A 26,145-nucleotide genomic window follows, 5' to 3' on the forward strand; every position below is an offset into this window, starting at 1 on the left:
TGTCAACTACCTCCTGGGGTCTCCACAACATGATCCCCAAGTGTAGACACCAAGTCTGACCTCAAAATATTGACTAAGTGACCAATTCATTCATGTCATTCATTTGAGCCCCTACCAAAATATCAACCACTGGACCAAAATAATTCCTCTTTTATTTTAAAGAAAGAAAGAAACATTTACTCAAAAGGTCCTGATTAGTATTGAGCATTCAGCATTCACAATTTCAATGAATCCTCCAAACAACTCTGGGAGGGCATTACTATTATTAAAGTCACATTACAGAGAGAAGAGCTCAAAACTCCACAGGGACACGTCATTTGGCTAACATTCCACACTACAAAGTGAAGGAACTAAAATTCAAGCCCCACCCCTGGCTTCAAACATCTCTTTCCACTACGGCCAGGCAGGCTCTCCTTTCTCTGGTTTTGTTCTTATCGATCGACTGTGTGTCGTGGGTCACGGCCGCAGGACAAAAAGGCATCGTTGCAGGGGTCCTGAAGGGTCACCTACTGATTCTGGCTTCACTGGAATCTCTCCAGAGTGTTTCCACGGTGCTTCTCCTCCTGGTGATCCAACCCTCTCAAAAATCTAGAAGCTCAAGTGAAGTCAGCCTGACAATGTCAGATGGAGGATCAGGCAGGATAACCTTTAATTCTGCCATGAAGAATAGCTTAACTTGCAAAGCCTGGCGCCAGCCAATTCTCCCCCAGGTAGCCGTGGCTTTGGGCTTGGGAAGGCTTTATAAAAGCAGGCAGGGTTCCAACATCGAACAATGGAGAAACCAAGCGAGCCGCTCCTTCTGTGGTCTGGTTTTTCTTTCCTGAGGAGCCAGTGCACCCCGTGGGCAGCAGAGGCTGCAGCTTTAAAACAGGGACAGCAACGAGAAGAAGTGCGCTATGCTTAGTGCCGGGGGTCCGATTAAAACTCCACCTGCCAAGCTGAGAGGAGCTTTCAGCCTGCTGATCGAGGCCTGAGGGGACCTCAGAGGCAAGTCCGTTGGAGGAAGTCCCTCCACCTCTATAGCTGCACCCCACCTGGACCCCTGACCCCCAGGCCTTGGGCCCCCAGCCCCAGGTAACCAGAGTGTGTGGCTGGGAAAACTGCCATTAGGTGTGACCAAAACCTCTCTTCGATTTCCCGGTAACCAGTATTCAGCAGCAGTCTCTGGAAAACAGTCAGAATGGAGGGAACCTAGCCAAGCAAGTAACTTCACACTTCGAATGTTCAAGGCGACGGTGAAAGCAACACCCACCTGCCAGCTTCCTACTCGGCTGTTCCGACACTTGGAAAGGCAGGGAAGTGACTTCTCAGAAAAGGGGACAGACGCAACACAGGCTTCTAATCTCAGCCCATCTCAAAACTCTACTAAAACCTAGAGCAAAGGGATTTTGTTTGTTGTATGTATTGTGTGTTTAGAATATAAACCCCCAAGGATGGAAAGGACAGAAGAAGGGAAGACAGCAACAAAATTCTGCAGGGTGGAAGGAAGACCGACCTGTTGATTTAGCAAACTCAAGAAACCTACATCCTAAGTGGCAGCAAGGAAGGACAACAACCGATCCAACTTACAACCCTGAAGTCCCAAAGGTTCAGGAATGAGAGGCGACAGGCATCTCTGGAAATGGGCTTGGGGTGGAGGAACACAGTACAGGATTAGACGAAAGAACCAGTGGGTCCCTGTATCCCCTCCCCCACGTCTCCCAACTGGGTGACTGTCCCTCCTCCATCAGGCACAAGTTTATTCTCTAAGGAGGACAAAAAAGAAGGTCTCAGCGCAAATCGTACTGAAAACGGACAGATTCAGTGATTTTCTGCATACTGGATGCAGAAGACCTTCTTGCTCCAAGCCCTCTTCCTTCCTTCAGCTCCCAGACCCCTACCCCTCACCCCCGGCAGCCTGGCCTTGACCCTCCAGAATGGAGACTGTAAGACTCTTCCACAGGGAGTCTGACCAGCCCAGGAGGAAAGACCTAAAGACGCTGACAGAGGGGCACCCCATGACACAATGCAGCAGGGCACCCAGCAGAGAAGCCCCTGGTCAAGAAGCCCTGCCCCCTGTGCCCCGAGCTTGCAGTACCCTTTTCAGTCCCCAGCTCTCAAATGTGAGAAGACAGCAAGAACTACGAGCTAGCCAAAGAAAGAAGCTTCTAACGTGAAAGCTCCAGACCAAACAAACACACATAAACGAAGACAGGGAGAAGGAACACACACATCCAACGTGTGCCAGCCCAGCTCTAAGACCTTGACCTCCAGTAGCTCACATAACCATCACAACTCTGAGGCAGATCTCGATTATTATTATTCTCATTTTACAGACGAGGTGTTTGAAGAATAGCGAGGTCATATAACTTGCAAGCACAAAGCAAGCAAGTGGCAGGGCTGGGATTCAAACCAGGCCACTGGGCTCCATGCTCTCAACCACTGCCTTTCAGAGCACCACCCCAGCCATCACCGACCCTCATTAATATTCTCAGCATGTAAGAGAAGATGCTGCAGCCCTGAAACAAGACTGGGCTTCTCTAAAGCATAAGAAAGGGCTCTTGCAAATTAAAAATGTGGCAGATTAAAATATGGAACATAAAATCGATGAAATCTTCCAGAAAATTGAGCAAAAAGAAAAAGGGCTAGAAAATAGAAGAGAAAAGATAAGAAAATCAGAGTATTAGTCCAGGAGGACCAATACCCAAATAAAAGGAGTTCTAGAAGATTACAGAAAACCAAGGAGCAGAAATCGTGATGGAATAATCCAAGAAAACTTTCCAGAACCAAAGGCACAGTTCCAGATGGAAAAGTCTCATTCAGTGCTCAGTATAATGGAAGAGAGAAGACCAGCACCAAGGCAGGTCACCCTGAAGTCTCAGGGCAGTGGGGACAGAACGAGGATCCTGTAAGCTTCCAGAGAAAACAAACCAGGCCACACAAAGGATCAGGAATGGCCTCCCACTTCTCCATCACAACCTTGGAAGCTAGAAGACAATGGAGCAAGGCTTTCAAGACTCTCACAATCTCCAACCTCGAATTTGGTCCTGAGCTCACCTAGCAATCAAGCATTAGAGGAGAATCAATTCATTTTCCCATAAAAGATCTTAGAAAATTTACCAGCCGGGCACTCTTTCTCAAGGAGGATGTGCTCCTATATTCAAAGAATTCAGCCATAAGATAGGATATGGGAGACCTAACCCAGGAGAGAGGCGAGGAGGACCACAGGTGATGGTGACAGAGGGCCCAGGAGGCAGCCAGGCCCCACGTGTGGAGGGCAATGACTCCAGACTGGACAGGTCAGAGGACCCTGACGTGCTCTAGGGAGGAAACCGAGAGAATGTACCTGGTGCACCCAAACAATTTCTGGCGATACCTGAAACTACAGACAAGTTAGGGAGGAATTAACAGACACATAGGCCAGCAACAGACAGTTTTTATTTCCAAGGAAAACAGAAAGTAGAGCAAGAAAGGAAAAGTGATCACAATTCACTCCACAATGAAGCTCTGAGCAGCCCTGACCAAGCACTAACAGTGTAAACCCAACTACTGGTCTCACCAAAATTATGATGAAAATACACCAGAAGTTGCGGGGACAGGAAAGATTTGAGGTTGAAAGAAGAGCAGAGCTACATCCTCACCTTCCACAGTAAGAAGTTGGAGCCTAGAAGCAAAAAATCAAGATGAAGTAACGCATGCATGTTATTTTGGAAAATACCAAAATCATCAGCTAAAAACGCTTGCAAGCAATTGCATCTGGGAAAAGGGACAATGAGAGAGCAGCACTGTTTTTCACATAAACCTTGGAGGATTATAATTATGTGTGATTTGGAAAAGGCAAGAGAAGGGTATACAGACTTTGACGAACACAAGTGACCTCACTGAATGATCTAACAGCCAAGAGAAGCTAGGATTATTCCTTTTTTCATGAAAAAGACGTGGTCAGGCTCAGAGACATTAGTTAATCCTAAAAAGAGACTAAAACTAAAAACTCAGTTCTGCCAGACCCCAGCATCTACACTTTCCCTTTGAGTCCACATTCACATATTCAGCAAATATGAACTGGGCACACACTGGGCCTGGGACAGGATTCTAGGCCCCGGGACACAGTGGTGGATGGCACAGGCCTGAGTGCCTGACCCAATGGGGCTTCTGGTCTACCGACAGGAACCAAGCCATCACTAACAACAAATCCAAGTGTGGCAGGGCCCACCCTGGGCCGCGGCAATCTACCAAGGGTAACGCTTGTCTGATCCTCGCCTCCTCCTCTGCTAGCCCATCACCAGTCCCATGGCATCAGGGCACCCTGTCCCGCTCAGCCCCCACAGGTAAGCCATCACATCCATTTCATGGCACTTGCCCACATCACTTCTGGGAACCCCACAGGCCATCACCTGGGCCTGCTAACACCCCACATGAGGCTTTGTTTTGGAGGGTATCACATTTTGTTTTGTTTTCCATCAGAGTCAAGCTCAAAGCCCAGGCCAACTCTCCAAGGGAGAGCTCCACACGGTCCCTTGTGTACATCAAGGGACAGTGAGTACCTTTACAGACCGACCTCCAGTAAGTGCTGGTGGGTCTGGGGGGCCAGGGCAAGTCTCAGGTACCAGAGTGTGGAACGAAACCTCAGCTGTGCTGCTCACTGGCTGGGGGATAGGGGGAAGCTGCTGAACTCCCCAGGGCCTCAGTGTCTGCATCTGTAGAGTGGGGATATAACACCAACCTCAGAGGGTTACAGTAGAATTAAATGATGTAATGGAGACGACTGTGCTTTATGATGTGCCATCGCCATATAAGCCAGGATGAGGAGGACAGGATGGTCTCCTATGGATGCCTCCGGTCACTTCTGCCATAATTCAAGGTTACAGGGGTTTCATCTCGTCAACCTCTTAAAATGGGATCCTTGTCCCCACTCTTCTCAGATCTACCCCCGGGAATCACTGGCCAGGAATCATCAGTTAAGAATTTACCCTTTATTTTGTCACAGTGTGAGGAACACGGCATGTACGGTGATTATAAACAGAATCGACTGAGTCACTGAATTTGCTCTGATAAGGCTCAGTACCCAAGGCTGGCTGACTTCTTGCTCAACATCCCTTGGCCTGCTCCAGCTTTCCTCCTCGGTTCCCAGGCAACTGCCCTCTGCACATCTGCCTGGGCCTTGATCTAGTGCTCACCAAGTCTCTCCCTCTCCCCCAAGACCAAGTCCCCCCTCCTACCACCTCCTCCCCCTAACTCACTCCACCTTCTCAGACTTAGTTCTGGTTCCTGGTTCTACCACTTATCAGCTCAGTAGCTTGGCATTGGTAATACCCTCACTCAGCCTTGGTTTTGGGGGGATAGATAATAATGCCCATCATGGGGGTTACCTGGAAGACGGGGCACAGTGTCCAGCACGGTGGTCATCTCCCCATTCCCCCACCCTCCTCATAATCACGACATCAATGCCCTATAACCAATTAAGAAGATTTTTGCATAATCAGTACTCTATGTCATACATTTTACAACAACAATACTCCAAATTATCTTCTGTCACTCAAGTGGGGTCCTCGCTAAGTCAGCTTGACAATGAAGGGGACAAGCTACAGCATAGGGAGCCGTTTCAGCTACACTGCCATCTTCATTGACGGCATCTTTGGGAAATTACTGGAACATCTGATCGCATTTCATCCTTGTTTTATAAAAATAAGTTGAAACAGAAAAAAAAATGAAAGTATCATTATCAGTGATCACTATTGGTTTCATAAACTCAACACCATGGAGACGATGGAATCAGAGCAATGAAGGTTCTAGGTTGACCTTCAACTAAGAAGAGAGGGGAAGTTCATAAAAATGGATGAAATGATGGACGTACAGAATGGTGTTGTTCAACCATGCTTAAACAGTGAGGCATGATTAGGATTTTTCCTTCATTCTCTGGGAATTTAGGTTCCTCACAACTTAAAGGTCTAGCCTTGGACTGTTAATGTTTGATGCAATGTAACCAAAAGTCGGGACCTGCCTCTAAGCCAATACCCTAATGATGTTCTCTTGTTTTCTAAACAGACTTTGATATTTCACATCAAGTAGAAGATTGTTTATCCATAACACCCAGGATTTGCCTCGCTCTGGGTTAACAGCATTTCCGGAGTTCATGTATCTCAACTCTAAAAGAACCCAAGGATTAGAACAGAGATGTTACTGCTGCCAGAGTATGTTGAATCCCTGGATCCACACAACAGAGTATGTACCTAGAGGCCACTATGACATCACCCTCTTCATGCCAGGGCAACAAAGCATAGACTGGGCCCCATGACATCGTCCCCTGGTTATTCACAGCCATGCATGTATCTCAGATCACACCACCACTGCATTTGGACTCCGTAGGCCCAGGCAGGCCCGTCCCCTCAAATCCTGCTCTCCTGCCCTTTGTCAGGCAGCTTCCTCAGGTTCCACAGCCACGTGGCGGCAGCCCTGTGACCAGAGCCCAGGTCTCTGCCCTCCAGTTCAGGCTCAGCACCATCACCCTGGCTGTCCATCAAACTCCTTTGGAAACCTAACGGGCATTCCAAGCGTGCGAATGTCTCCCAGATGTGCCTCTTCTAGGGAAGAGGAGAAGCCTGACAACCTCTACTTCATTTGTGTATCAGTTTCCTCTTGCTGCTGTGACAAATTACCACACACTTGGTGGTTTAAAACAACACAAATTTACCTTACAGTTCTAGAGGTCAGAAATCCAAACTGAGTTTTACAGGCTAACATCAAAGTTACCAGAACTGTGTTCCTTCTGGAGATTCTAGGGGAACACCCATTTCCTTCTCTTTTCCAGCTTTTAGAGGCTGCCTGCACTCCTCGGCTCATGGCCCCTTCCAGCAACGGCACCACTCTGACCTCTGCTTCCATCATCACACCTCTTCTCTCTCTCTCTGACCTTCCTACCTTGTTCTTATAAGGATGCTTGTGACTAACTGGACCCACCTGGATAATCCAGGCTACTCTCCCCATTTTAAGATCCTTCACTTAATCCCAACTGCAAAGTCCTTTTTACCAAGTAAGGTGACATATTCCAGGTTCTGGGGATTAGGATGTGGGCATCTTTGGGGGGCCATTGTTCAGCCTACAACAATTTAGCAAACAGTTCTGAAGACCTACTCCGTTAGGGGCTGGCGGGACAAAGACGCATGCACTCCTCTCGTGGACCTACTCAGGGTGGGCCCCAGGGAGGCCAGAGGCGGTGGCACCCAGGCGGGCGCAGGCGGGGTTCAGGGAGGCTGCTCTAGGCGCAGTCATGGTCATTCTCTGCAGGAGAAGCCGCACAGACAACGGTGCAGGGACAAGAAAGGGCGTGGCCTGTGGGGAAACAGGAAGACATCTGGGTGCAGCTGGGTCTGGTTCATTCCAGGAAGGACAGGAGGAGTGAGGGGGGCCAGAGCACACAGCAGGGCTTCTTCCCGAGGGCAAAGAGGCGTCTTGGTAGAGGACGGACACGGCGAGAGAAAGATCTCCAGGTTGCCTGGCTGAAGCAGGATTGGAGGTGCCGGGAGGCACGAAAACAGTGGTCTTGGCAACTGAGAGGAGGATGTTTGCAAAAGTAGGCGAGGACGGACAGGACGCGGGAGGTGAGGAAGGGGACAGTGGAGGATACCAACAGAGGGTTAAGTAATTGCACCACCAAATTGGCAGGTCATCTCGTGCCCTCACCTCCCCCTGCCCTAGTTCCTGACTAGAAGGCCTCAGAATGCTACTTTTTAAGTATGTCATACCGGAGAGGATTAAAAATAGTTTAAAAGAGGAGAGGAATATAAATATCGCAAAGGCTTCTGGTTGCATGGAAGGCCCGCAGGAGAGGGAGGCAGGAGTGGGGCGTGATGTCATTGGAGCCCTAAAGGTCCTTCTAGTTAGACCTCCTTCAGCTTTTACCTGAGCTGAAGGTCCACACCAAAATGACCCCAGGGCTTCTGTAAATTCCCCAGATCTCCCTGGCTTTTCCTCATCCTCAGGGGCTTTGGTCTATAATCTCCAAGAAGCAGTGGATCACAGGGCTCAAGAAGGGCAAGAATAAAAGGTGAATTTCAATTGCATGGGCCCTCTGGGACCACCTCTCTGCACTGCCCCTCACCGGGCCGCAATCCTACTGAGGAGCCCACACCCCAGCCACCACCGCATGCTCCCCTACTCCCCAGCTGCACACTGCCTGCCTCTGCGATCACAAGTTTTCCCCTGCCCCCCCCTGCCCCCACCCTTAACGCTGGATTGGGCCTCTCCCCCCATAGTCCTGCAGCACCCACTTTGAGCATCCTCAGTCCTAGAAAATAAGTTCCCTGCCATCCTACAGGAGGCTCCCTGGATTCCCACCTTCCGCAGGGGAAGATAGTAACTATTTTTGGTTTTGTGGGTACTCCTCTGTCCCAACTACTCAATTACCATCAAAGTGCAAAAGCAGCCATGGGCATATGCGAACGAATGGCCACAGCTGTATTCCAGTAAAACTTTATTCACAAAAACAGGCAGCGGGCCGGATTTGGGCTGCAGACCATAGTTTGCCAATCCCAGCTCTGACAGACAAAAATTAACAAAGGAAAAGGGGACAGACCAGGGAGGAAAATAAACCCTCAAAGATTCTTTAAAGCCACACTTATGATTCCTGATGCTGCCTCTAATTCCCTCTGTGACTGACACAATCTACCACTGTTAAAAGAAAAAAGAGGCGCAAAGAAGGGGTGGGGGGAATAAGGAAAGGTTTCTATGGGAACAGGGAGTTCACTTTTAATGGTTCAACCACCAAAGAGACAATTACTTTATTTTTCTCTTTGCCCCTCTGAAGCAGGGCAGATGTGACCTATGGGTGGTCAGGCAGGAGGACTCTGCCCAGCGCCTCAGCTGTTCCGCTCAAAACTTAAATGCCAGAGTGTTCCGCGGGTCAGGGGGGCAGTTAATGTAATCTGGCCTCTTGGGCAAAGGGCTGCTTCCCAGGAGCCCTGGATGGGGTCAGAAGCTCTGCCTCCCCCAACCGACTGCACGGTGGCAGGCAGCTCCTCGCTGCTCTGCCGGAGACAAGGCCAACCACCAGCCGTGGCCACCAACAAGTGATTCTGCGGCAAAATCTCCAGGTTTGCTGCCAACCGGACCAAGGGCCTCCCTCTCGCTCCTGACAAACCGCTTAGGTGATGGGGCTCTGTTTTACCTGGCCCCAAACGCTCTTGTTCCTCGGTACAAAAGAGCATGGTTGAAGGCAGGAACCCCTAGTTTTCCGTGACCGTGGGCAGGTCACTAAACCTCCCTGGGCGCCTTCAGCTCTGCCCAGCTGGTTCAGAGCAGGTGTCCCAGACCTTCGCTGGGCTTTTCATAGAAACCGCAACTGATCAGCCAAGAACAAACCACGGCTGCACATCATTTGCCACGCGCACATCTATAACAAAGCTTATGGGCTGCAACCTTCTCTACGGGGACCTTTAGTGGCAATGAGTCTCCAGCACCTGACAGTGAAAAGAATCCAGGAAGGCAGCCAGCCACGCTCAGTGGCACCCACAGTCCACGCCGCCGCCCGATCCTGTGTGCCAGGGACTGGGTCGCAGACGGCAGGCTCTGTCCAGGTCCCACCACTCCTTCTGCTACCTTCCAGGGGGCCCATCTGAGCCCCTGACAGTGCAACCCTCTCATTTTGCAGATGAGGAGACTGAGGCACAGCTAGGGGAAGAGATTTCCCAGGACCCACAGTAAGTCAGCAACAAAGCCCGGACCCAGACCCCTAGGCCTTCAGCTGCCCAGGTCTGGCTGTGGCTTCCCCAGCTGTACAGTATGCTCCACCTAGAGGGGCCCCTCAAGAAGATTCCACACCCCGAGTTAGGGATAGAGCCCAGACTGGAACACGGCCTTTTGTGGGCAAAATCCAGAATTAACTCAAAGCCTACAGCTTGACTCCAGCTGGGGGCCTGAAAGCAATGTTCTCCATGATGATTCATGCTTTAGAACCAAGCACACAGCCCCGGGCCAGGGCACTAATAGGCACCAAGTTCCTGGAGGACGTGAAACCTCTGTATTCGGTTTTTTTTGGTTTTATACAGAAACCTCCAGCGCACTTGCTGTGCCCTCCAAGATCTGGGGCAGGCAGAAGCAGGAAAGAGTCCTCCTCGGCTCTCCTCTTCTCTGGGTGCTGGATAACTGACCACAGCGACGTCCCTGATCCCACTGCGGTATGCACAGGAGGTCCAGCGCTATGGGGATGGGAACCGGGAGGGGCGGGTACTGGGGGCAAGGAGGGGGTGGGGAGTTGTGCGAGAGGAGGCTGGCGTGGCATCCTGAACCAGACCGCAGAGGGCCTCACACACCAGGCTAAGGGGCTTGAACTTGATCTTGTAAGCGGTGCAGCGCAACCTTTTTCCCATCACAGCATTCATGGACAACGATGCTGTTCGCCCTGGGGCAGACCAAGGAGCTGCCCTAAGCCCACACTTTGGCCGTGGAGACGCAATGAAGGGATTAGCAGGGACGTGTGTTGAGTGGCTGGGTGATGGGTAGAATAGAGGAGGTGACACAAGGCCCAGAGCCATAAAGAGGCCACTTCAGGCAAGCCTGAGGAGGGCCTCTGCCTGGGCCTGAGCCAGTGGGATGGAAGGAGAAAGTGGACACCACGGCAAGGGCCGATCTTCTCGCCCACACAGGCACTGTCCTGCCCCTGGGCCTGCCTTCAGGCATTCCAAGCTCTACACCGTACAATGTGCAATTCATCAGTCAGGTTTCTGCTTAGCCCTCAGGGTCCCAATCCAACACCCCTTCCTCTGAGAGGCCTTCCCCGCTCCCAGCCGCGAGGCCACCAGTTCCTTTACCTGTGCGCCCATCGCACCCGACTCACAGACTGAGTGCGCGAGGATGCGTGGGCCTAGTCTGACCTGGGTTCAAATCCCAGCTCCACTTACAAGTCTGTGACCTTGAGCAAATCCTTTCACCTCCTCTTCTGAAATGAGCACCTGCCTCAAAGGCTCGTGGAAAACACTAAAGGGAGCAGTCGGTGCCATGCCTGGCACGCAGGCTGCTCTCAGTCAGCTTAACTGTCACCTCTCTGTTTGGCATTCAATCCAGGTGCCCCAAATCGCAGCTCCCATTTGCTGACCCTGGGAGGTGCTCTTCCCAACAAATTCTGACTGAGGGAGACACTGAGGCTGGGGTGGAGACACCGCTTAGGGAGCACCAGCCAGCACCGCCCAGCTGGCAGCAGTGGACACCCCGCCTGGCTCCCCCAGAGCAGCAGTGGGAACAGCCTTAGGTCTGCCCAGCCCACCTGACTCTGTCCAGCTCCAACTCCGGTGCCAGGGCCTAGCCAAGGTGCTCCGGAACAATGAGGTCAGGGGTCACAGCATTAGACCCAACGGGCACCAGAGCAACAGGAGACAGCCTCAAATGGAACTGAAGTCTGTGCTGCTAGAAGCAGAAAATTCAAGCCCAGTCTGCTTGGGTGCCCATGACGTCTTCACGCTCCTTAGAGGCAGGGAAGAGAACCAGCTTTGCAGGCCCTGGTGTCTGCAAGATGCTATGTGCCCAGCACACGTTTGCTACACCAGACAGAGAAGGGCGGTGGATTTTTGGGGTGGTGGAGGCCCCCTACATGAACGGGACTGTCTTCCAAATCCTGGCCCAACACTCCCCTTTGACCCACAGTCAAGTGACCCCAGAACTGCTGGGGCATTCAGCTGGACCCCGCGGCCAAGTCAAAGAGAGAGAGGGGGCAGCCGAAGCAACCTCGTCATCGGAAAGGGGCCAGAGCTTTGCCACCCACAGCCAGGCAGAGAACTAAGGCACAGACCCATTAACCAACCACCTCCAACTCACTTCTACCCCACGTGTCTCCAAGGAAGCGGGGGCCACTAGGTGAAGGCTGCCAGCATCCTGCAATTCCGTTTTCTCCTCTCCGAAAAGGTCAACAGCTTGGGCCGCCCCCGTTTCCTCACAAGGGACACTGCGAGGGTGGCACAGGCAGCCTTTGCCCAGAGGGACATCCACGCTCTGCTGGAGGGTCCATTTACAAACATCTTTATGAGCCATCGAAGTGAACATATCCAGGAGGACTTCACCTGCCCGTGTGTCAGGTACAGCAAGGCATGTGACAGGCCTCCTGGGAGAGGCCACGCTTTCTGCCCAGCTCACCGTGACCCCAGACAGGCCTGGAAGTCCTCATTCCAAAGTTCCGTGGGGGGTGATCTGGTGACATCACCGTCATAGCCGCACGGATTCCAGAATTCCACAGGCAGGGCCGTGGATAAAGGCTTCAGACGAGCAAGTGAGCAGAGGCCAACCTATCTCCAAGTCAATTTAAACAGACAGATGTATAGAGAGAAGTCAAGATACAGATGCATTACTGAACCCTTCTTCCCTGACATGCGATGTCCTCGTGACTGACCCTGGAAGCAGCTGGTCCCAGGACCACGAGAGTCAAGGCTTTCTGAAAAGAATCAGGACTGCCTGACCACGACCGCCTAACCATGGCCATGATGCAGCCGCCCCCCGCAGATGGAGGCTGGGAACCCTCCTCAGTCCCTACGATTACAGGTCTGTGAAACCCCACTGTCCCCATCGCCACGACACCTGTGACTACCTGTGCTCTAAGGAAGCACACAGCCTAAAACACAGCCCTCTGCCTGGATGCCTCCTGCCTCCCTTGAGTACCACCCACGCCGAGTTCAGAGGAACAAGGCCCCTGCCCGCAGCCCACACAGCTGGTCATCCAGACACGTCCAGGGCTGGACACCCACCAGCTGGTTTGGGCAGATGCTCTAAGCACAGCGAGGGGTGCCTTCTGCACTTGGCCCTTTAGCTGGGACTTCCTGAGTACCACAGAGACAAGGAGAGAAAATATCTGCTAAGCATCCAGTCAAGAGACAGAGATGCGGGCTGGCCCTGTGGCTTAGCAGTTAAGCGCACGCGCTCCGCTGCTGGCGGCCCGGGTTCGGATCCCGGGCGTGCACCGATGCACCACTTCTCCGGCCATGCTGAGGTTGTGTCCCACATACAGTAACTAGAAGGATGTGCAGCTATGACGTACAACTATCTACTGGGGCTTTGGGGGGAAAAATAAATAAATAAAATTATAAAAAACAAAACAAAAAAAAAAGAGACAGAGATGCCAAGGGAAAAATGAAGAAAGAAGACAGATTCCTGCCCACTCCTCCGCTCCCAGCCTCTTCTCAGCTATGCTGGGCAGAGCAGCAACCCCGCAGTGCTGGTGTCCCCCTAAGACTAACAGCTTCATTTGTTCACAACAGCCCCGAACTGCAAACAACCCAAACAACCCAAACATCCCTCACCAATGACCAGACCAACAGACTGCGGTACGTCCATACGATGGAACAGTCCTCAGCCAACAAGTAACTACGCATTCTGTGGGTCCGGGGCTGGGAGCTGACACTGATGGATACGCTGGGCACTAAGGATCTCTTCTAGGTAATGAAAATGTTCCCAAACTGGATTGTTGCAATGTTTGCACAGCTCTGCAGATTAACTGCAGATTTAAAAATTATTGAATTGTAAACTTAAAACAGGTGAATTTTATGATAGGTAAATTATACCTCAATAAAGTCGTTTTTATGAAAACTCTAAAAAAAGGAACTACTGATACAGGCAAGAACATGGATGAATCACACCAACAAAATATAGAGCAAAAAGGCCAGTTCAAAAAAGTACATACTGTACAATTCAATTTTATATGAAGTTTTAGAGGCAAAACTATAGTAATAAAGATCCGAATATTAGTTAGGTCAGGGAGCTGTTACTGACTGGGAAGGGAGACAAAGCACCCATCTAGGGTACTAGAAATCTTCTCATCTTGATCTGGGTGGTGGCTTCATGGGTGTATCCATATGTAAACATTGGTTGGGCTTGCACTTAAGATTAATGCACATTTTATATAACTATATACAATCATATATATAAATATAAGGTTTATAAAGTTTTGAATACTTATAAATGTATGAAATTTATATATATATATAAAGTCATATATAAATTTAAAAGCATATTTTTTTAAACAGCAAAGCCCACTGATGCTCAAATTGTAACTGGCATTGCCTAAGCGTGAGGACAGCTCACTAGCAGCTGAGAGAGAAGTGTCTACTCAGTGAACTCCTACCCAACCTTCAGGACCCATCTCGAATTGTCCCCATTCGGTGAAGCCTTCTCTCACAGTTCTAGGTGTAACTTACTGCCCTTATTGCTGAGCCTCCCTTCACAAAAGTCAATCTCCTTTACACTGGGAGCCGATCCTAGAGGAATGTAGGAAATTGTTGTACCAAGCATTGGTTAGTATGTGTTTATTAAACACCCACTGGTTGCCTAAGGCACACACACCATGACAGCCCAAACCAGATGCCATCTCAGCAAAAGAGAGTGATGCCCATCCCCAAATAGGATGTCCGTTTTCTGGCAAGAGGATCCAGGCACAAGGCTTATTAACAAAAGGGATCATTTTCAACATCTCCAGCCCAATCCTCCTCTTTTTACACAAATTTCAGCCAGAAGAGATCAGGGAGCACAGAGCAAACTCAGTTTCCAGGGCCCACTGCACTAGGCTACCCCTCCCCCCATTTCAGGTCACCTCTGCCTACACTGTCCCCGCCCCACCTGGGGGTGGAGCAGCTCCACGTGGGCTCCCAGGAAACATTCTATCAGGGGTAATGTTTAAACTTGACTGCTCGGCCACCCCCAAGCCTGCACCCTGCCCGCTGGGGCTCCCTGCCCTACAGCAGTAAAGGCAGTGCACCTGCTGGGGGGCACCCACAGCCCCATCACCCTCTGTCCAGGCCTCTCAGCTCTCTCTGGGCCCCGCCCCCGCCAGCCTTGGAATCTCTAGAAACCCAAGGCTGCAGGGGGGAAGCTGCTAAAGAATCTTGCCCTGCCCGGGTCTATGTGCATGAAGAGAGGCCGGAAGTGGAACTCTGTCCAGTTCTGCAAAGCCCACAAACGAAAAGAGAGAGCCTGCAAACACAGCTCCGGGAAAAGCAGCTTTCTTTGGGTGGGTGGGTGGCTTAGGCGGCGAGATTGTGGGTGACTTTTTCCCTCTAAATATTTTTGTGCTTTCTAAGTTTCCACAATGAATAAACTCTTTGGAAAGATACACTTCATCTGTGGCGGGCGTCAGCCCCAGCCCTTGTCAGACGCGCGGGCCACCCGAGTTTCTTTCACCTTCTCAAGCCAGCGTCCTGCGCCCCAGCGGGCGGGCCCCTCACCCACTCCCCAGTGGAGCCCCGGGCCAGGGGAGGGGCAGCTCTCCCCGGAAAGTGGCTCCCCCACCGATCTGCGCCGCCGGCCCCCTTCTCCCCAGCCCAGCCCCTAAGGCACCGCCCCCCCATTCAATTCCCCTAGCCTCAGAGGTACTTAGGAAGTGTGCGAACTCACGGGCACACACAAACACACACACACACGCACACACAGTCGCCCTTTCTCCTCCCCTCCCTGACCTGGGCCGCCGCCCGCAAGAGCCCATGTACAAACTTCTCCAAAGTCGTAGCTGTGGCTGGAGGGGGAGTCGTGACGTCCCCCCAATGAACATGGGACCCCCACACACACAAACACACACACGTGTGCCTCCCCACCCCCTGGACAGTCTGGCAGGGGCGGCAATGCTGGGGTTTGGGGGCGGGGGTCTCACCCTCCTCCCCCCTAAGTGAGAGGAGCGGGGTCAGGACGGGGCAGGGCGGCGCGGGTCGCAGTTGCCCGGTGTGGGGCGGCTCCCGGGCGACCCCGATCGATCGGGCGTGCCTTTCCGGGGAGGCTGAGGCACGTTACCTTGCAGGTTCTGGACTCGGATGTCGCTGATCTGCCCGATGAGCTCCTCGCGTTGGAACCAGTCCCACTCGTGCGCAGCCATGAAGCGCGGGCGGGAGGCCCGGGGCGCCGGGGCCGGGCGCGGGCGGCGGGCGCGGAGAGCCGGGCGGGCGGGCGCGCGAGCGGCACGCACCGGCGAGGGCGCCGCGGAGCCGGAGGTGGCGGGCGCGGGCGGGGCGCGGGCGGGGCGGGCGCGCGGTCGGGCCGCCCCCGCCGCGGGCGGGCAGCGGGCGGGCGCGGGCGCGGGCGGCGGGTGCGGGGCGCCCGGCTCGCGCTCACTCCCCCGTCCGGGGGCGGGGGCCCCGGGGGGCGAGGGGTGGGGCGGGGCGGGGGCGGGAGGCCGGGCTCAGGCCGGTTTGGTTTTTTCCGGGGTGTTTCTTGGTTGGATTGTTTGGTGGCAGACGCGCGGTGATGCGGCGCGGGGTCCCGGCCCCTAGATTGTGATGTCTCCGGGGGCGGTGGGAGGGGTGACGCAACCGGGGAGGGGGTGAGCCCGCGGTCCCAGTACCTGGTCCAGGAGGGCCCGCCCCCCACACTCCCAGCGTCTCCCCCCACCCCCTGTCCCGGGTACCAACCCCCACACACACCCTTCTACCCCACGTCCCCTGGCCCCGCGCGATTCAGAGTGACGGCCCCCTGCGGAGGGGAGGGCCCCAAACCACGCCATCCGGGCCTGAGGGCGCCTTGAGGGAGCTGTGAGGGCCTGGGGAGGGGCCGAAGGAGCCTGGAGATGGAGTCAGGGGAGCCTCTCATCTGTCTCCAAATTGAGGGGCCCTGATGAGAAGGACTTCTTCCCTGAGTTTGGATTTTGGGAACCTCCTCCGCGGGGATCCAGTCCACAGATGAGATGACCCCACGTTCTGGGGAGGAGGGAGAAGCAGCCAACTCCCCGGGACCTCGGGGACCCCATCGAGTCCTGGGCCACTGAATCTCCAAGTGGCCCTCTCTGGGGCTTTACCGAAAATGAGTATGGGCCTTTCTGGTGGGGTGTGTCTGTATGTGTTTCTTCACTGTTGCTTTAAACTCTTGAGAGTTCCAGGATCTTATCTTGTTTGGGGCTTACAATTCATACCCCAGGCAGAGTCTTGATTGGTTTTACAAACACGGAAAAAGTCAGGCTCTGGAATTTGCCCAAGGCTGAGGAGTAAGTTAGGTCCCAGCCCCCAGCTCAGTACTCTGAGCTTTTCCATAGCGCCCCCCTCCAGACACACACACACACACACACACACACACACACACACACACACACACACACACGGAAAATGGGGCTTTTAAATGGGATATTCCAAGAGAAGATTATGGGCAGGGCTGGCTGAGCATTTAAACATTGGGTTTCGTTCATCATTACCATGTTCATGGTACCGAAATACTAGAAACCTAGATGGGCTACTCCCTTATTAACAGGTGACTATGGAGCCCTAAGCAGACCTGTGCCCTTGAGGCAGGGCCCTAAGGTGAGTGAGTCTACCTTCAGGTAGATTGAGAGGGCAGGGGGAACCAAGAAACAAGGAAACTAGATAATTACAGGTGGAAGTGTGTTCTAGAAAGGAGAAAAGCAACTAGAGGTAAATAACTGGGGGGGCGGGGGATAGGGCCCAGGGGAGATCCCTGAGGACTGACCTTTGCACTGAGCCTGAAGAATGAAGGGAGCCAGGACTGGGACAGCAGTTTGCATAGGGGCTCAGTGGAGACAGGCTCCGGGTGGCTTCCTGTGTGCTGCCCTCTTCTAGGTACTGGGGGCACAGCCAGGGACAGGATGTCACAGCCCGCGTGAGCTGACACTCCAGTGGGGAAGTTTATCCAGAGGATGAACAGGAATATAATGTCAAGGTGGGAAGCTCTAGATTGCTTTTTCTTTCTCTTTGTTCTCCATTTGCCATGTTTCCCACCATAAGCACATAGTTTTACAATCAGACAGAAAGCCAATAAGTTCTTTTTTAACCTCTTGAGGTCCCCTCCAGGAGTCCTCAGCCTGCCTCAGCTCTCTTCATCTGTGATGCTGCTGGGGGCTCCTGGGTGCCTGGGCGCGTGCCCTCGGGCTTGAGGGAGGAGCTGCCTTCTCCCTGATTTGATCTAAAAGCAGGTGGTCATTTCACACTCCAGGGAGCAGGGTCTGCTTCTGTGTCCGCAAAGCACAGGACTTAGTAGCCAGGCATCATCTAATTTTGCCCCATCTGCTAGGCATCTCCTGTCTTTACACTTCAATTTATTTTCCGTAATTGCTGTGGGGCGACGTTGGGCTGAAAATCACTTTCTCTCCAAAGCAAAGAGCCAAGAGAATTAGCCTTCCTCTCCATCAAGAGGCGGGTCTCAGGGAACGGAGGGCTTTAAACAATGTGGTGTGAGGTTAGCTTCAGGGATGGGCCGTTTTTCACAATACAGCTGTTCTTGAAACAACTGTTCGTGTGACAACAGCCATACACAACGACTGTTCCTGTGAATGGAACCTGGCATTTTTGGGAAACATTGCATAGGCAGTAATAACTCCCTGGCAGGGAGGGGTCCATGATCACCAGTGATTGAGCACCAACTGTATACCAGATGTTGGATCACCAGCCTAAAGAACTTCTTTACTTTACATCAAAGTGGAAAGACAATTTTAGGTGGTTTTTAAAATGGCATAGGAGCCTGAGCCAGCAGTGAGCATGAGGCTGGCCTCTAAAAGCTACTTGAGGGCTGCCCCATGGCTTAGCGGTTAAGCGCGCATGCTCCGCTGCTGGTGGCCCGGGTTCGGATCCCAGGCGCGCACCGACGCACTGCTTCTCCGGTCATGCTGAGGCCGCGTCCCACATACAGCAACTAGAAGGATGTGCAGCTATGACATACAACTATCTACTGGGGCTTTGGGGGAAAAATAAATAAATAAATAAAATTAAAAAAAAAAAGAAATGCTTTAAAAAAATAAAAATAAAAGCTACTTGAACATTCCTTGAACTAATGTGTCACTATCACCCCTCTTCCCTTCACTGTCTCTGGCCCTCCCTGATTGGTCCCTGTGCCACCTCCTTGCCCATCAACCCTGGTTTTACACTTTTTGATCCAGTGACGCTGTACTGCTGCAGGTCCTGGCTGCACCGTGTCACCTCTAGGTCTTTGCTCATTCTGTTCCCTTTGAAATGTCCTTCCTCTCCCTTGCTCCGTGCACTTCACCTTGACCTAGCTTACTCCTGCCCAATCTTGTCCATCTCAAGAGAACCTTCTCCAACAGCCGTAGACCCAGCTGAGGGCCCGTCTCATACAATTCCCATAATATTCAGTACAATCTCATAATATCCCATGAACCTTGCTATCTTGTTTCCACGTTACATTAAAATTATGTTTACTTGATAGTTCCACCCCATAAACTGTGAATTACTTGAGAACAAGGGCTGTGTCTTGTTAATTTCTCTATATGAGCACTTAGCACAGAGCCTGGCATAGACAGAGCTCTCAATACTGAGTGAATGGATGAATGAATGACTCTCATTATAGGCCTAAACTCAGAAAGAAGGGACAAAATGACAGTTGACCCCCATGTCCTGGGCCCAAGTAAATTTCTGGGGAGGCGATCAGATAATGTTTGCATGTTGGCAATGGGCAAGGACGTGCTGCTGGGTATATACTAGGCAAGTATCATGCTGTGATATGTCCCTCCCTCGGGCGTGTGCAGCCTCCTGGGTCTGGAGTTTTGGCTGGGAGAGGTGGTATGCGACTTCCAAGGGGGATTGGGTTATTTTCCCTCTTGCCTGAATTAACAGTACTATTTTTCTTTTGCACTTTTATTTTTGGGAAGGAAAAGTACTTTGCCTGAAGGCTTGGCTTCCTGGGAGTTTCCAGAAATTGATTTTCTAGAAGTTGCCCAATTCTGCTAGAATCCTTGTCATTGTTTGTTTGTTTGTTTATTTATTTATTTATTTATTTATTTATTTGTGTGAGGAAGATCAACCCTGAGCTAACATCCGTGCTAATCCTCCTCTTTTTGCTGAGGAAGACCAGCTCTGAGCTAACATCTATTGCCAATCCTCCTCCTTTTTTTTTCCCCCAAAGCCCCAGTAGATAGTTGTATGTCATAGTTGCACTTATTGTTTAAAACTGACTTCTGCCAAGGGAAAGAAAGAGAGTTGCAAAGAATCCCTAGTCTGAACCTCAAAGATCATGGAATCTAACATCCCTCCCCATGTAAGAACTTCTAAAACATCTGGCCCAGTGATCTTCCTGCCTCTGCTTATGGGGACTGATGGCTTCAGGCAGATAATCTGGACGGAAGGCTTGCGTCTCCACATCCCAGACCCCCTTTGGGAAAGAATAGGAACAGTGAAGATGACCCCAGAGTACCCTCCCAGCCACTTCCAGGAGAGGAGTGTGGTGGGGGCTTCCTACAATGGGAAGTGGCTTTCCCTGGTCACTGCCGTGACCCTTTACGTGTGCACAGGCCTTTAGGGTTAGAACAGCCCCTTCCTCGGCCAGTGCTCGTCTGGTCTTCACAGTGACCTCATTAGGCCAACGAGGCAGGGATCATTTTCAGATGGGGCTTAAAGCTGCTTAGTCACCTGCCCGAGGTCACAGAAGAAGGCAACCCAGACTTTGTCCCATAGCCCTCACTGCTCACCCGCACCGATCCCAAATATGTCCAGACTTATGCTGTGGCCAGGCTAACACTCAACAACTTGGTGCTAGTCATATGTACCCATGTATTGTCGTGTTTCCATAACATTTTTAAAAATTCTTAGCTCCATTAAAATCATAGTATTCGTCAGCACATAAAAACTATTAGGAATTTCTGATTAAGTCCGGTTAAGAGGTTATAGTAGATCCTAGGTAGATTAACCAATGATTATCTTTCAAACAGACCAAGAATGTCTCCTGGCCAGGGGTCTGCATTATGATGTCACAAGGCTGCACGGTAGGGTAAAGCCTCATTTAGGCACTTAACAAACATTGGTTGAATGCCCATCCATGGGCTGGCCCTGCACCGGGACCTAACCATGGACAAGACCCAGAATCTGCCTTCAAGGAGGCGGCCAGGCTCCGGAATTTGGGCTTTGTCATGAAGACACAGAGGAGCCTTTGGAGGATGAAACTGGGTCCGATTGTCCCTTTAGTTGTGGTGTGGAGAAGGGGTCAGAGGTGTAGGCAGGAGCTCAGGGACCCTGCTGGTCTCAGTGACACAGGTGTGTGACAGTGGTGGCCTACACCAGAGTAGTGGCTGTGGAGACAGATTCTCCAGCCGTTCGGGCAGTGGAAGTGACACACCTGGTGGCTGGCTAAGGAGGTTTGCAGCACCTGTCCCTGTGATCTGCTCCCAGTGCTTGTGCGTTTCTCTTACCCCTACTGCACTGCCGACTCCTCAAGAACGCCTTGTAAGCAGGGCTGCCTAGTTCACCTTTGGGTTACCAGAGCCCGGTGCCATGCCGGACACATAGGAGGTCCTCAATAAATGTAGTTGCATGTCTGAATAAACAAATTATATTTAAACTTCACCCAGCCGCAACTCTAAAAACTCTTTGAGCCTCAGGCTCCTCAAGAGGGTCAGGGTCTCTTCTGTGCCTTAGGAATGCCAGGTGTCTGCCTGTCTGCTGATGTTTTCCTGCTAAATTCTCCCCATTGATTGCTCCCTCCCTCCAGGAATACTGAGGGACATAATGCAAAGGCTGGTGGCAGAGAGAGATGCTGAGAAACAGAAGGACTCCAGGTTCAAGCAAAAGGATGGAGGACATGTGGTATAGTGGAAAGTGGAAAGACAGTGGAGGTTCAAGCTGTGTGATCTCAGGCAAGTTCTTAACCTCTCTGGGCCTTTGTGCTTTCGTCTGTGAAATGGGGCACAGAGTCCCCATCTGGCGGGATTGCTGTGATGTCAAGGGTATGCATATAGAGAAGAGATGCTTCAGGAAGATTCAGATCATTTCTGTGGCTTAAAATGAACCTCACTCAGAGAGAAACTGCCCCTGAACTTGCGAGATTACCTATAATGTAAAATATTAATGTATTCTCTGAGATTTTAGTAACTTTTCGTGTGTGGAGGTGTTGATGGCTGGTTAAAAAAAAAAAAAACTGCTTCCCTAAGTTGACAGCACCGGATGTCCCAATTTCCACAAATAAAGTCCTTCATTTCTTCCAAGTTTGAATAGTCAAAGGCTGCTTCCCTGGGGACAGCTCTGCTATTTTTTTTTTCGCAGGCATTAGAACACTATTTAAGGAGTGTGCATTTTCCAATAAAACGAATAATAAAAACCTTTTCCCCCCTAAAGTGTGAGATGATGGCAATGTGAAAATGATGGCAATGCTGTGGAAGAGAGAAAATACCCTAGATGAGGTGTCTGTCACATTGCAGAAATGTAATTTTTTAAAAATATTTTGGAATGGAAAGCAAACTTGGTTGATGATAATCCTATCAGCGTCGGGGTGGTTTAAAAGCCAAAGCTTAGTGCAAATGAAGTCCCTGGGCCAGCCCCTTGAGCAGACATTGCCTGCATGGGCCAGTCAGTTTCAACAAACTTATTGTGCATCTCCGGTCTGCTGCGCAGCTAACATTGACCAAGAACTCATTCTTTGCTGAGGATTGTGTCAAATGCTGTGCATTATCTCATTTAATCCTCTCAACAACCCTTCGAAGGAGGTACTATTATCATCCTGATTTTGATGAGGAAACTAAGAACAAAAAGAAGTTTGGTAGCATCCCCAACGTCACACGGGTCATAGGTTGGCAGAGAAGGGACTCGACCCCAGATACTGTGCAGAAACCAGGTCTGATCTTTCTGCTCCGCGTGAGGAGCCTTTGACCTTTTGGAACTGGCCAAGGTTACTAAGTGGAACAGTTCATGTTGGAGATTCACCGGGAAATAAGTTCAGCCAATTGTTGGCTTCGGGTAAATAAGACCACCAGGGGCAAGTTTTCCCCGCTAGGTCAGGAACGAAAAAACTCTCTCGTTTGCCCTCTACAGGGAGGTTTCTTATGTTTGTGTGAAATGCTGGGAGGCATTTCCACTGCTGACCCCTGAGCATCTCACATGGCAGTATATATCTTTGTGAAGAAGCCTCAGTGTGGCTCTGCTGGAAAACTATGTATGTTTTGTGCTGTTCAAATGGATCATTAAAATTTTTTTATTTTATTTTAACATGTAGATTCCAAAGGAGAAAGGGCAGAAGCCTTTATCCAAGGCAGCAACAAGTCCTGTCAGTTTTCTCTGATCTCCAAATCCATCCTTGGTAGCTAGTGTCCAAGATGGCCGCCATCAACCCTTCCCACCGACTCTTCCTTCACAGTAGGTGAGTGCTCCTCCTCCCTGAAGAGGCAGAGTCTAATTTTCCTTCCCTGAAACCTATGCTGGACCAAAGAACTTGCTTGACCAAAAGAATATGGTGGAAGTGATGTTCTGGGACCTCTGAGGCTGGCTCATAGGAAGCCTTGAGGCTTCTGTCCTGGCCTCTCAGGACACTTGCTCTGGGGGGAGCCAGCTGCCATTTAATCTGAAACTGCCATACTCTGAGGAAGCTAAGCTAGCCATATGGGGAGGGAGAGAGAAAGAAAGAGAAAGAGGCCTCACCAGTCCCCAGCCACCCCAACCAGGCACCAGGCACGGGAGTGAACAGCCTTCTTAGACAAGAGCTCAGCTTCAGCCCAATTGAGCTCTCGGTGACGTGAGCCCCAGTTACCATCTGACTACAACTGCATGAGAGATCCCAAGTGAGAACCTCCCAGTGGAGCCCAGTCCACCCCAAAATCGTGGGAGGAAACACACTGCTGTTTTAAGCCACTAAGATCTGTTCTGAAGCACTAGATGACCAGAATGCCATGCCCTCATCTCCATCCCTGCTGGCATCCTGATCCAGACCACCACCATCTCTCCCCTACACTCCCTCCACCCCCACCTGCCCATTTCCATGGTCCTCTGACAGTCTCCAACCTCACAGCCCAACCTATTCCCCACACAGCCCCCAGAGGGATCTAAATGTCATCAGAGCACGCCACTCCCTGGCCTCCCATTGCATGTTGCATGAAAACCAGCCTCCTTACCATGTTCACACTGCTCTACAGGGGGGTTCACACGCCCTGTTCAAGCCACCTGTTTCCTTCAGCTCCTCAAGTGAGTTGTTTTATATGCAAACCCCACGACCCAGCAATTCCATTTCTAGCCTATACTAAACAGAAATGTACACGTATGTTCCTCAAAAGATGTGTTCAAGAGTATTCATAGCAGTGTTATTCTTAATAGCCAAATGTCCCTCAGGAGGAGAATGGATAAATAGCGGAATATGTCAACGAGAAGGAAAGAACAACATGGGTGAGTCTCAAAACCATAGTGTGGAGCAAAGAAACCAGACACAGAAGAGCATACTATAGGGTTCTGCTGGTAAAAATTTCAAAAACAATCTATGAAGTTCAAAACTAAGAAGTTCAAGAACACTTCTATCTATGGTTAGAGAAGTCAGGAGAGTAGTCAGCCTTGGAGGGAGGTGGTGGATGAGAAGGGCATAAGGGGGTCCTCTGGGATGCTGGCCATGTTTTGTTTCTTATATAGGTCTGGTTACACAAGTGTTTATTCGCTCTGTGATAGTTCACCAGTTTGTGCATTTTTCTGGGTGTCTGTTCAATAAAGTGTTTAAAAAATGAAAGTTCTGCTCTGCTTCCTGCCAAACAGCTTTTGCATACACTGCTACACCTGGAATTCTCCACCCTCTCTTAGTCTTTCCCTCATGAATTCCCAGTGGTTGTTCAGATCTAGCTCAGACTTTCCTTCATTAGGGAACTCTTTCCCTGTTGTATCAGTCAGTCTTGGCTGTGTAACAAACCACTTGAAAATGTAGTGACTTACAGCAACAACCATTAATTAGCTCATGACTCTATGGTTGTCTATAGTGGGTCTTGTGCAGGTCTCACCTGGCTCGCTCATGTGTCTGCAGTGAGCTGGCACCTTGGCTGGGCTGGATGCTCTAGGGTGGCCTTCCATCTGTAGCAGTAGGCACACTGTTGGTGAGGGCACCTCTGTCCTCCTCCATGTGGAGGCTAGCAGGCTAGCTTGGGCTCAGCACATCATGGTCTCAGGATCCCAAGGGCCACAGAAGAGGGCAAGTCTTCACACACAAGCTCTTCTTAAGGATCTGCTTGTGTCGCATTTGCTAATGTACATTAGCCAAAGCCAGTCATATGTCCAAGCTCAGATTCGAGAGGTGACAAAATGAACTCCACCTCTGGATGGGAAGAATTATTACGGCCCTGTCTTCTAAACCATCTGCCACTCCCACGCTGTCCCACCCTACACAGAGATCAGCTTCCCTGATAAACTCTCACCACTCCCTGAACTTGTCCTCCATGGCACTCAACCCACTGTGACTGACTATTTGTATAGTGAGTTGTCTATTATCCTCCTCTCCCATATCCCTGTAACTATGTACAGGCAGGGGCTGGTGTGTGTTCACGGTGCCCAGCACAGTGGCTGGGACATAATGGATCTAATAAATATTTGGAGAAGGAAGTAGAAAGACGAGAAAGAAAAAAGGAAGGGGAGGAGGTGGGAAGAAAGGAGGGAAAGAAGAAACCCTGAAAAAATGGAGACACTTCTATGGCAGAGGATAGACTGGACCACTTCTGGGAGGCTGGGTGCCCTACACATCCCTCAAACTCACTCTTCTCATTTTAGCCTCTGCATCCTGTCTCACCCTGTTCCTCCCACCTGGCTGCCCTCCCACTTTTTTTCTTCTGCTTGCTCAGCCCTTGGTTCCTTCAATGGGCAGCTCAAGGTTCGCCCACCCCACCTTAAGCAACCTTCCCATCTATCCCTTCCTCCTGAGTATCTCCATGGCTCAAGCAGTCCCCGCCATCCGCTGCCCACATTGTCATGAATACATGTCCCCTCACAATCTCAGTTGAACGCCCCACCAGCCCCATGAAAAATCTCGGATGGGTGTATCAATATTTCCATTAAATGGATGAGAACGAGGGGCTCAGGGAAGCCCTGTGTCCATGATCACCCACCAGGAAGAGGTGGCACTGGGACTCAGTGCAGGTTGGTCTGGCTCAAGAGTCCCCACACTGCAATGCCCGCAGTGAGACCACACGCCCCTGAAGGGAGAGGCTCCCTCCGCCCTGTCTTGGTGGGCCTGGGCTCTTTGGGGGTAGCGGGAGCTGACAGAGGCCTTGGAGCTCTGGGGGTGGGACACTAGCACTTTGCCCTCGTGGAAGAGAGGAGCCCGATTCTCAAGAGGGGAGGGGACTTCCAAGGTCACACAGCAAATTAGGGCAGCCTAGGAACTTGTGGGGAACAAGTGAGAACTTGAGGCCAGTGGTCTTTCTGTCACGCTCTGTCCTTCCTTATTGCCTTCCCAGCCCCCTCCTTCCACCTCCATGCTCAGCTTCCAGCAGGGGCTTGTGAACAGCCAGGGGAATGAGACTAATTG

At 51.2% G+C, this 26,145-nt stretch overlaps 1 protein-coding gene across 3 annotated transcripts in view; it reads right to left on the minus strand.

The window, feature by feature from the left end:
• Positions 1 to 15,858, minus strand: part of CLMN (calmin) — a 111,416-nt gene extending 95,558 nt beyond the window's left edge. For all 3 annotated transcript variants that reach the window (XM_058567643.1, XM_058567642.1, XM_058567644.1), the window contains exon 1: positions 15,733 to 15,858. In XM_058567643.1, coding sequence (XP_058423626.1) covers positions 15,733 to 15,814 — 82 coding nt within the window. In that variant the 5' untranslated portion in view covers positions 15,815 to 15,858. The remainder of the gene's footprint in view (positions 1 to 15,732) is intronic.
• Between the last annotated feature and the right edge of the window lie 10,287 nt (positions 15,859 to 26,145).

The sequence above is a fragment of the Diceros bicornis genome, chromosome 24, assembly GCF_020826845.1.
Source record: "Diceros bicornis minor isolate mBicDic1 chromosome 24, mDicBic1.mat.cur, whole genome shotgun sequence".
In the NCBI taxonomy this organism is placed as follows: Eukaryota; Metazoa; Chordata; class Mammalia; order Perissodactyla; family Rhinocerotidae; genus Diceros; species Diceros bicornis.